The sequence below is a fragment of the Orycteropus afer genome, unplaced genomic scaffold, assembly GCF_000298275.1.
Source record: "Orycteropus afer afer isolate SDZICR_OR568_19922 unplaced genomic scaffold, OryAfe1.0 scaffold00018, whole genome shotgun sequence".
Lineage (NCBI taxonomy): Eukaryota > Metazoa > Chordata > Mammalia > Tubulidentata > Orycteropodidae > Orycteropus > Orycteropus afer.
Window position 1 is genome coordinate 19474442 of NW_006921605.1, and position 15920 is coordinate 19490361.

At 39.5% G+C, this 15920-nt stretch overlaps 1 protein-coding gene across 1 annotated transcript in view; it reads right to left on the reverse strand.

The window, feature by feature from the left end:
- TANC2 (tetratricopeptide repeat, ankyrin repeat and coiled-coil containing 2) overlaps window positions 1–15920 on the reverse strand; it is a 413117-nt gene that overhangs the window by 156624 nt on the left and 240573 nt on the right. The window contains exon 7 of the mRNA XM_042783546.1: window positions 5474–5599. Within this exon, the coding sequence (XP_042639480.1) occupies window positions 5474–5599 (126 nt within the window). The remainder of the gene's footprint in view (window positions 1–5473; window positions 5600–15920) is intronic.

The following is a 15920-nucleotide window of genomic DNA, read 5'->3' on the forward strand; positions in this document are numbered from 1 at the left end:
ACCTCAGTGAAATTTTTAGGGGTCCAATGGTGTGGGGCATGTCAAGATATTCCTACTAAAGTGAAGGATAAGTTATTGTATCTGGCTCCCCCCACAACTAAAAAGGAGGCACAACGTCTGGTGGGTCTCTTTGGATTTTGGAGGCAACATATCCCTCATTTGGGTGTGTTGCTGTGGCCTATTTATCAAGTAACTCGGAAAGCTGCTAGTTTTGAGTGGGGCCCAGAACAAAAGAAGGGTCTGCAAGAGGTTCAGGCTGCTGTGCAGGCTGCTCTACCACTTGGGCCATATGATCCAGCTGATCCAATGGTGCTTGAAGTGTCTGTAGTAGATAGAGATGCTGTTTGGAGCCTTTGGCAGGTTCCTATTGGTGAATCGCAACGCAGACCCTTGGGGTTTTGGAGCAAAGCCCTGCCATCCTCTGCAGATAACTACTCTCCTTTTGAGAAACAGCGTTTGGCTTGTTACTGGGCTTTAGTAGAGACTGAACGCTTAACCATGGGTCACCAAGTCACCATGAGGCCTGAGCTACCCATCATGAACTGGGTGCTGTCTGACCCACAGAGTCATAAAGTTGGACAGGCACAGCAGCACTCCATCATTAAATGGAAGTGGTATATCAGAGATCGGGCCTGATATACCTTCAGGTATATCAGGACCTGAAGACACAAGTAAGTTGCATGAAGAAGTGGCCCAAATGCCTATGGTCTCCACTCCAGTCACATTACCTTCCCTGTCCCACTCTGCACCTATGGCCTCATGGGGAGTTCCTTATGATCAGTTGACTGAAGAAGAGAAAACTTGTGCCTGGTTTACAGATGGCTCTGCATGATATGCAGGCACGACTCAAAAGTGGACAGCAGCGGCACTGCAGCCCCTTTCTGGGACTTCCCTAAAGGACAGTGGTGAAGGGAAATCCTCCCAATGGGCAGAACTTCAAGCCATGCATATGGCTGTTCACTTTGCATGGAATAAGAAATGGCCAGATGTTCGATTATATATGGATTCATGGGCTATGGCTAATGGCTTAGCTGGATGGTCTGGGACTTGGAAGAAGCATGACTGGAAGACTGGTGATAAGGATGTATGGGGAAGAACCACGACCAGCTAAGATGCTTGCTGAGGGCAAGGGAAATACAGAATGTGTGGTGAAAGAAGGTAGTTCTGAGTATCAGCCACGACCATGTGACCAGCTGCAGAAATGAGGACTGTGATTGTTGTATTTCTTCATTGTATATGTGCATCAAATATTTTTGTTTCCTTCTGTTATGAACTGTGAAATGTAAATAAGGTTAATGTATTTTGGTTGTATATGTGTTAGTGTATCATGTTAGGCACAAATATGACTTTATAACTGTCCTTATTTAGAGATTATATATGGTTAAGAAGATGTGTACAACTGCCAAGTTGACATGGGGTGGACTGTGATAGCTGGAGCTGTGTGTCAACTTGGCTGGACCCCAGTTCTGTGTGGTTGTTCCCATGATGGGATCGGATGACTATGTTCTGAGTGGTTAATCTGTTGAAGGGGAGTTTCCCTAGGGGTGTGGCCTGCTTCCAGGATATCCAGGGACATCCTGAAAAGAGAGACATTCTTCTGTGGATCGGGATTCTGTTGTGCTGCCTACAACTGTCCGTGAGTGAGCAGTCCACCGTTCGGCCTGGAGATCTTGGATTCGTCATTCATTGGAGTCAACAGCCAGTGTACTGCCTGACAGCCTTGAGCTTCTCGGCCCCTGTGGTTGTGTCAAGCCTCCAGCTTGATGTTTGATCCAGGGACTTTGGACTTGCCGGCTTGTATACGTTTGTGAGTCATTTTCCTAAGATAAATTTCTCTCTCTATATAAGCTTTGCTGGTTTTTGTTTCTCTAGCGAACCCAGTCTAACACACGTACTTTCTTTTACAAAGTGACATTTTTGCTTCTTAACACTTCAAAGAGGTCTTTTGCAGCACATGTGCCCAGTGTAATACAGCATCTGATTTACTGACTGCTGCTTCCATGAGTGTTGATTGTGGATCCAAATAAAATTAAATCCCTGACAACTTCAACCTTTTCTCCATTTACTGTGATGTTGTCTACTTGTGCTGTTGTAAGAACTTTCATTTTCTTTATGTTGAGGTGTAATCAATACCAAAAACTGTTGTCTTTGCTGTTCATCAGTAAGTTTTTCAAGTCTTTTTCACTTTCAGCAAGCAAGGTTGTATCATCTGCATACTGCAGGTTGTTAATGAGTCTTCTTCAATCTTGATACCACATTCTTCTTCATATAGTCCAGAGTAGCATCAAAAGATACAATCCACATGAACAAAAGTTTTTTGGAATCCTGAATAATGTAAGTGTATACAGGGGCCTAGGAGCTCTGGTAGCATAGTGTCTAAGGCACTTGACTGCTAACCAGAAGGCTGGCGGTTCAAACCCACCAGCCACTGCTCGGAAGGAAGGCTGGGCAATCTACTTCCATAGTGATACTGCCTCGGAAACCCAAGGAGGGGTCGTTATGAGTCGGGACCTACTTGATGGCACATAACAACAACAACAACAACATACAGGGGCCTGGGACTAAAAATTTGAAAGACATTATTATAGGGTCATTAGGAGTTGTGATTGACTTGATGGTGATAAGTTAAATAGAACATACAAGATTTTGTCTATATGAACCAAAACCAAACCAAATTCACTGCCATCAATTTAGACTCATAGTGACATTACAGGACAGAGCAGAACTGTCCTACAGGGCTTCCAAGGCTGTAAATACCTATGGAAGCAGACTACCTCACCTTTCTCTCATGGAGCAGCTGATGGGGTTCAAACTGCCAACCATTTTGATTAGCAGCTGAATGTCTTAGACACTAGGATACCAGATCTCCTTGCTGTATGAAGCTCCAACTAAATGCTTGCCACCTCAAATGCTCTTTAGACATAGCTCTATGGGATGTTATTTCACATAGTTTCTATACTTGGAATCAATTGGTCAGTAAACTTTGTATACTACGATTTACATGACCATTAACTGACATCTCTGAAGACCAAGGATCATTTAATACCAGAAATTATGATTAGAAAACTTGTTAGAAGTAATACTCTTACATGCAGAAAGACATACCTCTAATATAGACATATATTTCAATGCATACTAAAACAAGGTATTCATTTGCTTTATTGCTTATTTTTTTTGGGTAAACTTACATTACTTCAACTGTAACTAAAAAAAAGGAGAAAAAGATGTAAAACTGAAGTATGACGCAGTTTGTAAGTGTTTTAAAAAATAAAATCAGAAAGTACGATATGATATGTTGTTTTAAAAAATATGTTAGGAAAACAATCTGATTCTGTTTCTACAATAATATAATATTTTGGATATAATAATCACAAATTATAATGGTTTGGCAAGCAGTTTTTTTTTTTTTTTTTAATTAGGATTTGGGTGAAGATTTACAGAGTAAATTCACTTTTCATACAGCAGTTCACATATACTTTGTCTCATGTCATTGACCAAAATTTACAATGCAGCAGCTCTCCTCCCACTTCCTCCCCATAGTTACCTCCTCCCAGTATCCATCCCTTCATACTCTTCTGCACCCTGAGCTATCTCCCTGTGCATAAGCAGCCCTTCCTTCTCCCATGATTGTTCTCTCCAGGGCATGTGTCTACTTGAGGTAAATGTTTAACTCACATGCCTGTACTTTGTTTGGCTGGAAACCACAGTTGTGGGTTCAATTCCAGACCTGAAGGGCAGCTAGGGGCCATAGACTCAGTGGTTACACCAGGCTCTATTGGACCAGCAAACCTGGTCCCCACCTTCTTTTTTTTTTTTTGCCTCCAAATGATTTTGAGTTTTGTTCCACATTGTTCTCCCTCTTTATGCAGGATCTCCTACATCCCTTCCAAGCGGATGGCAGTGATAGCTGGGCACCATCTAGTTCTTCTGGTCTCATAGTTGTATAGGTTGCAGATCGGATGGTATACCAGTCACTAGGACTGATTGTTTCCATTAATTTTGGTTTTCTTCTTTCTTCTTGACAAGGAGAGACCCGTTGTTGCATCTAGATGGCAGCTTCCTAGCTTTTAAGGTCCCAGTTGCTACTCGCCAAAGTAGTAGGTGGAACAATGTTTTGTATAGTATGTTATTGGCAAGCAGCTCTTATGGAAAGTCTCTGTCCAAGTTTGCTTTCATTTAGTGTTAATGCATTTTAAGTCATACGCTTTATTTAAAACTGTAATCAAGATAAAATTACTTTTCGAGGGAAAATTTTTATCCAGGCCCCCCATGTTCTGCATTAAAATAGGCTAATTTTAGAAGGCCAAAATACTACCAAGCAAACACCCAGCCTCTTATGGATCAATGCACCCACCTGGATGGCATGTTTTAACCCAGCTAAAAGGAAAGCTCTTCAAAAACAAAGGCAACGTCAAGGAAGAGAAGTACTAGTATCGTAGCACCTTTATCATTCAACAAACTCTAACTGTAGCAATAAGTTGAGATACTATTTCCAAGGGATATGAAATCAGTGTTGTCAGGAATGCATTATTCAAGCAGAGAACTTCCTAAAGATTTTGGTATGTTTTGGAAAAATCTCATGACGTATTTTCGTTGTACTGAATATTTAGGCTGAAGCTCAATGCAATGGACGAGATCTTTGTTATATTCTAGATATAGCAGTAATCTGTGTGTAAATATAAGCTCACCAGAATGCACTGGTCAAAGCCCTTCTAAATCTTTGGGTACCAGAAGCAGACATGTGCCATTCTGCATCACTAGAACTCAACATGAAGGAGCCTCAAAAATACACAGCTAAAATCTGTCAGTTAATTTGTTTCTATGTAGTATAACATCCACGATTCACTGGCTAACAAAGCAGAAAATACAATCAACAAAGTAAATAAGTATTTAGCAATGAGTTGCAAGGTGATGCCAATATGGTAGATTTTCATCCTAATCCATACAGATGAGTAGTTGTATCTAATACTCTTTATTATGGCTATGCATCCTGGTTTTGGCACAAATCATTTATGTGGTCCTTTGACTAAATCTATCAGTTTTAAATCTTACGGATTTGAACATAATCACTCTACTAGCCTTAAAGTAGTGTTTAACATAATTCCATTTTCTGGGCTGGAAATACATGACATCAGCACCAAGTTCACGTGAAGCTTGTATAAAATCACTTCTGAAACCCAGGATCTTTGGTTATTTCCCCATCACCATCAGCCCCTTACCTTCTTTCAGAATTTCAAGGAATAAATGCTCCTAACTCTTGGTCCTTACAATGCCTTCTATGATAAGTGCAATTCATTTGTGTTTATCTTTTTCTTCCAGTCAGCAGAAAGAAAATGGTTACATGATAAACAAGATCATCTTACTTCTTAAAGGAGGCTTAAATAAGTGTGAAAGTTGGCAACAAAGGGCTTTTTGCCTGTCGCCCATTTCCATTTGTCCCCCATTGCCGAAGCAGCCCTCCTATGATTCTAACCTCGTAAGTCCTGCTGTGTACGAGCACCGCCCATGCTCTGTCTTGGCATTCGAAGAGAAGTTCTTAAAGGTGTGTGTCTCTGCTCATCCAGGTAAGCAAGGTCCTCCAAGTGGGCGGAGCTGGTAGCTGACAAGATAGAAGAGTTTAGTTAGAACATGTAAGTTTAGAAAACTTCCTCCAGCTGGTCTATATCTCCCAAGCTTTGGGACCAGATACTCCAGCAGATATATTTCAATGAGACTTTGTTAACCTCAAAATCCTTATCAGTGTCTAGAACATGTGCGAGGGAAATATGTGAAAAGTTTCTTCAGCTCCTTCATCACTATGAACTAACTGCTTGAGCCCACAAAGAATATTAGCAACAAATTGGTAAATACATTATTCAAGTTCTCTTTAAAGATGAAGTGGTAATTCAACAAAAATGTAGTTATTTTATATTAACATGGGTGACACATTTCTACCTGCCAACAAAAATTATTAGTTGTTGGTTCTCTGGGACCACAAATCCCATTTATAAAACAAAATACAAACATCCTCAGAAAAGAAATGTTTCCCAGATTACAGTAGGCTGTGAGGAAAACATGAAGCTGTATTTTCAACATTTTACCTTCATGGTAAAGAGTGTGATATAAAAATATTTTGAGAATGTTTACATACATGTTAGATTTATAACATAACCTAGCACAAACCAAACTCATTGCCATGGAGTTGATTCTGACTAATAATGACCTTATAGGTCAGAGCAGAACTGCCTCATAGTTTCCAAGGCTGTAATCTTTACAGAAGTGAACTGCCCCACATTTTTTTTTCTGCAGAGCAGCTGGTGGGTTCAAACTACCAATCTTTTGGTTAACAGCTGAGTTCTTAACCACTGTACCACCAGGGCTCCATATAAAACAGTATAATATAAATAATGTGTCTGTATATATGTATGTATAGATATGTACGTAGGTATGTAAACATTGGAAATTTGGGTATCTGAGGCATTGACCTGAAAAGTACAAAACAGCATTTAGGGAGCTGCTAATATGCTAATACTAATGAAATAATTCTTTATGTATATATGTGTGTATATATATATATTATATAATCTGAATATAATCAGGTAATAAAGGTCTCCCACCACACCTATAAATCTTTTATTCCCTAACTCAGCCACAAAAGAGAGAATGGCAGAAGATAGGGTGACTCAGACCTTTTACCTGATCATAAGGGTCCAATAAAGAAGGCAGAGGGGAGCTAGTGAATTCTATCTGGTGCTCTCCAAGAATGCCTGTGGCAAAGTGAATCACTGGCTCCAAATCTTCACCCCTCTCTGCATCCATGTTCCTCTGTCATCTGGCTTTGCAGTTCTCTCATTAGAACTCCATTCCCCTTTGCAGTTATTTCCATTAGAGATAAAGGGTATTTCCCTGCCCTTTTGTGTTTAGCTATGTGACTTGCTTTCACCAGTGTGGTGTATTAGTAGACACGATCCAAGGGGATGTTTAAAATGTGTTTGTACATTTGGGTGTATTTTTTTGCTTCTGAGTATATAGACTACATTTAATAATAGTTTCATAATCTATTCTACTTTTTTTGTGTTAAAAAGTCTTCTGGAAAGTAGCTTTAGTCACAGGTTTAGTTTTACTTGTTCCACTTATATTCAATGAAGAGCTGTTGGCAACTTTTGTAAAATATAAATGTTTAATTTGAACTTAACAAGTTATACTAAGTTCATTTTCACCATAAAAAGTTTCTGGGAAAAAGAACATCACTTTTTCTGTCTCTTTGACAAAATGTAGTAAGTGTATTTTGAAATGAGTTCGTTTCTCAATTTCAGACAGGTGGTGTTAGAAGAAAAAGATAATGCTGAGCTGGATGAACAGCTCATTCCTTCTCTAATCCAAATACTCACAGGCTAATTGAACTAAGAAAAGCAGTAGTATCCTAAACCAAGCGTAATAGTTCTGGAGCCCTGATTCAGGGCTTAGACAGATCTGTGATCAGCACAGTGGGAAATTAATGCTTCAATGTGGGACTGAAATTAAATCATGGTTGGTGTTACCTGAATCTATTAAAACGTTCATTCTTTTCCTCGTTTTAGCAATTAATATCATTTTTGTTGGTCTCTGAATCTGTCACTATTTTATTAAAGAATTCCAAATCATTTTCTACTGCCTTTTTTTCTTATTAAATCATTGCTCTCCTCAGTTCTACTTTCACTTTCTCTCTGGTTCATAATTTTCAAAATTCTTGCCAATTCAAATACATTATTTAAAGACATATGAGACAAATACTGAAAAGATCAGCCATGAGACCTGAAATTTTGTTAGATGTTGCCCTTTATTCTAATAGTTGTATCTAGTTGCACTCTCCCCCTCATAGTCCACTTGAATCTTTTCCATTAGCAAGCCATTTTTTGAGAAAAAGTTTTTTGCCATATGTGGTAGTTAAGGTTGCATGTCAACTTGGGTGGGCCTGGTTGAGTGGTTGGGCAGCTGGATGCAATTATTCGCCACGGTGAGATTGGTAATTAACTCCATAGTGGAATGTACCGGAGCAGCTGAGTAGCTGCTTTAGGGATGTGGGCTGTTTCCAGTATATAAGCATCAACTTTGAGGAAGGTCTCCAGCTGATGGCACACTTGAACCTTGCATGTACCCAAGTCATTGTTCAGCAGCCTGCCATGTTCCCCTGCTTATCTTGGGACTTTTAATAGACTTGAATTAACGGCCTGTTGTGTGATTTGGTAAGGAGCTCTGGTGGCATAGTACCTAAGGCATTTGACTACTAACCAGGAGCTTGGTGGTTCAAACCCACCAGCCATTCCTCAGAAGGAAGGTTGGGCAATCTACTTCCATAGTGATAATACCTCGGAAACCCAAGGAGGGGTCACCATGAGTCGGATGCGACTCAACGGCAATGAGTTTGGTTTGGTTTTGGTGTGGTTTGGTAATATTGCGACTATGCCTTTTCACTTGTTGACTTAGCAGCTGCTTGAGTGAAAAGATGCCTCTAGTTTCAGTGGGCCAGGAGCAAGAGGCAGAGCTGAGGCCCAAAGTTGAGGGGGTTTTACCCAGCCCCTAGAGCCTGGCACCGGGAACTTGGATTTCTAACCTGCAAAACTTTAAGGAGTAAATCCCTGTTTGTTAAAGCCATCCTATTTGTGGTACTTTCTGTTAGAGAGGCACAGAGGTGACCAAAACAGAATATGGTACTGGGAGTGGGGTGCTGCTCTGACAGAAACCTACAATGTGGAAGCAGGAGTGGAATATATCCTTGACCCAAGACCCTGGCAGAAAGACCCCGGCACGCAGCATGAGAGACAGCAGGAGCAGAAGCAAGAGACTGGCATAAGAGATGGCAGGAGCACAGCCCAGAGACTGGCATGAGACAGTGACAGCCTTACCAGCCCACAGAGGAGGAAGCTGGATGCCATTTGGTAGGCAGCTTCCTGGCAGAGTGGGTTGCCTTTGGGCATCAATTAGTAAAAAGACCAGCATGAGATGGAGTAGCAGGTTGGCCAGCCCACAGAGCAAGAAAGCTAAGTTTCCTTTGGGCAGGAAGACTCCTGGCAGAGTGGGTTGCCCTCGGGCATTAACTAGCAGAAGCAGAGAGACCAAACTGGAAGCAGAGCTGCCTCAGCCTCAAGGGTAGGACCATGGCCTTTGGGAATGGAACCACCACAGTCTCCTAGGTTTCAAAGAGCCAGACCTTCACCAACTTGGTTCTGGAGTGTGGGGCTGCTTGTTCATGTGGGCCAGTGGGATAGAGCCATAGCTGCTGCCCAAGAGTGAAGGGGCAGGACTGCCATGCCCAAGAGGTTGAATGGTTGGGCAGCTGGATGTAGTTATTCCCCATTGTGAAAATGAAAATCAATTCCATGGTGGAATGTACGGGAGCAGCTGATTAGCTGCTTTAGGGCTGTGGGCTGTTTCCTGTAGATAAAAATAAACTTTGAGGAAGGTCTTCAGCTGATGGCATGCTTGAACCCTGCACGTAGCCGAGTTGTTCAGCAGCCTGCCATGTTGCCCTGCTGATCTTGGGACTTTTAATGGACTTGAAAATAACGGCCAGTTGTGTGGTTTGGTAATATTGAGACTGTGCCTTTTCACTTGTTGACCTTAGGTTTGTCAGCCTCAGCAGCTAGCAGCTGCCTGAGTGACGAGATGCCTCTAGCTTCAGTGGGGTGGAAACAAGAGGCAGAGCTGAGACCCAAGGCCAAGAGGCTTTTCACCCAGCCCCTAGAACTGTCACTCTGAACTTGGACTTCTAGCCTCCCGAACTGCAAGAAAATAAACCCGTTTGTTCAAGCCTTCCCATCTGTGATATTTTCTGTTAGAGTAGGACAGAGGTGACCAAAACACCATACATACCAAACTTACCTTACCCTTTGTCAAAACTTTGCTCAGGCTACACCTTTACTGCTTCCCTGACTGATCACCAATCAGAAATTAATTGTTTCTTCCTTTCCTCAATGACATACATACATAGCTATTTAGAACTTATGTTACTCAGCTAGTTGCTCACAAGTCTTTTTTCCCTCACTAGATTGCAGAAAGTTCCTTGAGAACAAAAATGTAGTCTGATTGATCTTTGATCACTTTATCCCTTCAGAGTAAATCAGAGTGTCCTGCAGAAAGCATTCAATGCAGATCTGAATTCCAGACTATTATTGTTGAGCACTGTCAAGTAGATTCCTACTCATAGCAACCTCATGTGAATGCGCAAAACTGCCCCTTAGAGTTTTCTTGGCTGTGATCCTCACAGAAGCAGATTGCTAGGCTTCCGTGGAGCTGCTGGATAGGTTCGAACCATCAGCCTTTTGGTTAGCAGCCAAGTGCTAAACCAGTACGCTATCAGGGCTCCTGCATTCTGGATTACTATTACTTAGATTGAGTAATCTGTCTGGTTCTATTTGAATCATCTTCATTGTTCTAAGCTTTCTTGATGCATGACAGACATCACTGTAGCAATATGTATCTCCAAGGATGCTCATGTTCATATCATCCTTCAGCAGGTACTGCTAACAACCTCTTATACTTTTTTCCATACCACTTACTACCTAAACAGGGAGCTCTGGTAGCATAGTGCCTAAGGCACTTGACTGCTAACCAGAAGGCTGGCGGTTCAAACCCACCAGCCACTCCTCGGAAGGAAGATGGGGCAATCAATCTACTTCTGTAGTGATAACTGCCTCGGAAACCCAAGGAGGGGTCGCTATGAGTCGGGTCTGACTTGACGGCACATAACAACAACCACCACCACCACCTAACATACTATAAAATGTACGTATCATGTTTATTTTATTTTCCCTAGCTGGAAGGTAAGCTGGTTGGGCAATCTACTTCCATAGTGATAATACCTCGGAAACCCAAGGAGGGGTCGCTATGAGTTGGGTCTGACTCGACGGCACATAACAACAACCACCACCACCTAACATACTATAAAATTTACGTATCATGTTTATTTTATTTTCCCTAGCTGGAAGGTAAGCTACCAATGGTAGGAATCTTCCTTTTGTCTATTGATGACTGTCAAGTCCTCTAAATAGTGCTTAGCACATATGAGATGCTCAATAAGTACTTGTCTACTGACTGAATACTTGTATTTATACATATGCTTTGTGTTTTGGCTACATTCAAACAATCAACAAATAACAAATTAATTTTCAATTTACTGGCTTATTTGAAAGCTAAAGATGAAGAAGGTAGTAATCTCCAATAATACCTTCCTTGTACACCATCAGCCAATACAATCACCAAGGACAGCACTATAGGGACATTCATTATTGCTACCTCATAGAGCTACTGTTAGTGTGAAATCATGCTGACACAATTTTTTGAGATAATTCTATCAAGTTAAAATACTATAATATTTAATGAACACTTTCCAGTTTCCAAATATAAGAGATAATTAAATGAAGAGAAGTAAACTGAAGAAGAAAAACAAACCTACAGTAAAAATGTGTATGTAAAAAGACAAAACTTTAAAAAGTAAACCTACAAAATCTGTCATTAAAAACTTCTGTTTTCAGAAGAGGAAAAAGAGAGCACATTTTTTTTGTTATTGTTTTGTTTTGAGATTTTCTCAGATCGGAACAGAGAAAATCTGTAGCTGAGGACCACTCACTTTTGGAGCATTTACGTGACAGACTTTTATGAAGTTAAGATAATTTCTTTACACCACAATGGGGCAAAAACCAAGCAGATATCACATGATACAAAACAGTCTAGAGACAACTCTACATTGAGTATGGAAACAAGTTTCAATAGTTTCTTCTTAAATCAGTCGTGACTAATACAAACAGATTATATAGCAGCACAACTGTCATTCTGGCTGACCTGAGCAGGGTTCCTGGAATGACACTCATGTTTGCTAAGCCCAGGCAAGAAGCCACTCTGTTGTCCTTATTCCCTTAATGCATACATAAAGCCAACATTATGACTGATGAAAAGCCTGTTTTTGATTTTTATAGAATCCTCATTATAGTTTCTGGTTGGATTCATTTAAATGACCCTAGATTCCCATTTTGCATTTACCTGATTCTTAAGATCCTTTTCTTAGGAAAATGTGCAGCTCCAAACACTAACAAGTAGATGGTGAGAGTTTATATTTTAATTGACTGCTATTGTTTTGTATGTTTCTCTGATAGACCTCTCATTCTCACACAAAGCACTGACAGCTGTTTCCAGCAAACATTTCCTGCTTCCTACAACCCTCCACTTCACTGCCAATCTCTTCTGAATACATCAAGGATGCCCACAGACAGCCTACTCTCTGAGAATTTCTGCCATGCCATCACAAGTCCACAGGGTCCTCTACTTCCTTTCAACACACCAGGCTTAAAAACAAATATGCAACAGTGATTTACATTTGTAAAACAAAACACATAGGTTTATTTTTTCATATTTTAGAATTTTAATTTAAAAGCATATAAACATCTAAATTTACATTCAGAAAGCTGAGCTATGCCAGGAAAAACACACGCTTTACTGCTGCAGACTGCCAAAACTCATTCTTAATCATTTTATTATTCTATTTAAAAGTTATGATGTTTTCAGGAAATAGTACTATCCTCATAGGGGTATGTGAAGTTTTTAACTGGTACATCTCACTATAGACTTCATTCGCTTGAGTCTCTCTTGTCCTAAAACTATACAGCCAAATCTATGCTTAGATTAATCTCTATTTTAATACAGTTAATAAATATGTAAGATTTACCGTAAAAATTCCATTACATATATATTTTTTCCCATTTATGTTCTAGGTTAGGCAAAAGTTCAGATTGCTTTTTTAAAATCATCATAAACATTTGCATATGTGTTGATTCCATTCTCCCAGCAAGTAAAAGTGGTTTAAAAGCCACATATCCTGTCCATCCTTTTAAAAATCAGGGGTCTTTTGGGATAATAGAAACATTTATATTCTTTGGAGCTTTATCCAGCAGCAGCCTTAATGATTATATAATCCCTTGACAATTTCCTGGTCATGTCAGAAAATGTGTCTCTATAAAGACACCAAGGAGCTCAGGCTAAAGAGAGTGACTATCTTCTACAAGCAGAGAGAACTCTATAATACCGCAAAGACCATTTAAATAATTATTCCCCTAAGTTTTTTTGAAGTGATGCTAAATGGCATTTTCACACCATTATGCAACATTGTTTGGTGTCTAAGATAAATAAGCGTATTACTCATTCTAAGATTAAGTTTAAAATAGAAGAAAGAAAATTTAGAAGCTGGATTTGAACAGTCTTTTATTGCTGGCATTCATCATCTTCCCTTCCCCACCCCACCTCCGAGCTGTTCATTTGCTTAGAACAATTTTGTAAGTATAAATATACTGGATTTTCCCCTCTGCTTCAAGCTCATCTCATATTTGAAATCTTCAATTATTCCTGTTCACCAAGAAGATTTGGGTAATTTGATCTCCCCCAGTTTGGCAAACCACTTCTGTGTACACATTGGAAGGTAAAGAAAAATATGCTTATCTAGAGAGCTAAAATGAGAAGAGAAGACCTTCCTGCTAAGAAAACTTACTTTAAAAATGACTTAGACATCTAATCACTAAGCTACCAGTAGTGGTCCTATCAAATACCTACACATACTACACACTGAACAAGTTAATTCCCTGTTTAAGTACTTTTATTTTTCTACATTCTGCAATCATTTCTAACCTACAATCTACCACATTTTGAATACAAATGAGTCATTTGGTTTACAGTTTACTTTCCTGCTTCTTTGTAAGCATACGGAAACCATGGTTTCCAAATACAGAAAACAACTCAATACAAACTATTCCCTGACCTATGACTTGCCCTGTAGGAAACAGTAAGTCTGTTTGTATTACATTCAACACTGAAAAGAAACAATTGTCTGATCAAATAATTTGTTTAGCACTGTCAATAAATACTACTCTGACAGCATAAAACTCTGCTCTTCAGGACTTGAAGGAGGGTGATCAGCCTGAAAGGGCAATATTCTGGGATGACAACCGTGGCAGGTAAAAAAACTATCACAATCAAGGTCTATCAGCACAGCAATCTGGGCTAATGTTCTCCTTCCAGTTTATTCCTTTAACATGGAGGAGAGGTAGGAGAAAGAAAAGAAGAGGCAGAAAGCCTTTCAGTGTGTAAAGTGAGTATTTCTAATACCTAGAACAAGCTCTTTTAACAAAGAAATCACTGCTTTATGACACTTGATACAAACAGTATACTTTCTACTAAAAAGACAAAGGAAAAAATGAAAACAAAAGTATGGCCCATAAAGAAAAATCTGATAAATTGAACCTCACAAAAATTCAAAATGTTTCTACATCAAAATAAACCATTAAGAAAATGAAAAGACAACCAACAGGTCAGGTGAAAATATTTACAAACACCTATCTGAAAAGGACACGGATCCATCCAAAGTATACAAGTTCTCACAACTCAAAAACAAGAAGCCAACTAATCCAATCAAAAATGGGCAAAAGACCTGAAAAGACATTTCACCAAAGAAGATATATGAATGGCTAATATGCATATGCATATAGAAGTGCAACATCATTAGTCACTGTTGTTTTTAGGCGCTGCCAAGTCAGTTGCGACTCACAGTACAGCAACTCTATGCAACCTTATGTACAACAGAATGAAACACTGCTCAGTCCTGCACCATCATTAGTCATCAAGGGAATGTTAATTAAAACCACATGCTCTAGAATAACTATATAATAAAAAAAAATCAGACAATAACAAACAGTGGAGAAGATACAGTGAAACTGGAACCGTGATACATGACTGGTGGGAGTGTAAAACGGCACAGCGACTTTGGAAAACAGTTGGTGGTTTCTTGAAGTTAAATATACTGTATGACCCAGCAATTCCACTCCTAGGTATTTACTCAAGAGAAATGAAAACATGTCTTCCTGAAGTCTTGCACATGAATGTTCATAGTAGTGTTATTCACAATAGTCAAAAATCAAAATTAATCTAGGTGTCCATCAATTGGTGAATGGATAGATAAAATGTGGTATACCTAAAAATGGAATACTTCTTGGCAATAAAAAGGAATGGACTATTGATAATATGCTATCTTCTAAACATTATGCTAATGAAAGAGGCCAGACACAGACCACATATTGTATGATTTCATTTATAGGAAATGTCCAGAAAAGGCTGGAGACAGGAAGTAGATGAAGTGTTAGTCTGGGCTGGGGCTCTAAATGGGAGTAATATTAAATGGACATGAGGGTTCTTACTGGGGTAATAAACATGTTCTAAAACTGACTTATGGTCATAGTTGCAGATCAATGATAAGATTCAGTCTTCATGCATTTGTCTATTCTAGATATTTCATGTAAATAGGATCATGTATTTGCCCTTTCAGGTCTGGCTTCTTTCACATACAATGAATATTAAAAAAACAAACAAATAAAAAAAAACCACTGCCATCGAGTCGATTCCAACTCAGAGTGACCATATAAGACAGAGTATAACTTCCCTGTAGGGTTTCCAAAGCTATAAATATTTACAGAAGCAGACTGTCTCATCTTTCTCTCATGGAGCAACTAGTGAGTTCAAACTACTGACCTTCTGGTTAGCAGCCAAATACCTTAACCACTGCGCCACTAGAGCTCCTCAATGGAATATTTAGCTATAAAGAAAACTGAAGTTCTGATACATGCTATAACATAGATGAACCCTGAAAAGAATATTACACAAAAGGACATATGTGAAATACCTAAAACAGACAAATGCACAAAGACCAAAGCATATTAGTGATCAACAGGTGAGGAACTCTGATGATGTAGTGGTTAAGGCATTTGGCTACTAACGAAAAGGTTGGTGATTCAAACCCACTAGCCACTCTGCAGGAGAAAGATGAGGCTGTGTAACTCAGTGGCATAGTTTTTCTTTCTTTTTTTTTGAGGTGTGGGCAAGAAGGGGAAATAAGGAGTTTGTCTAAGGGCTTCTGAGTGTCTGCT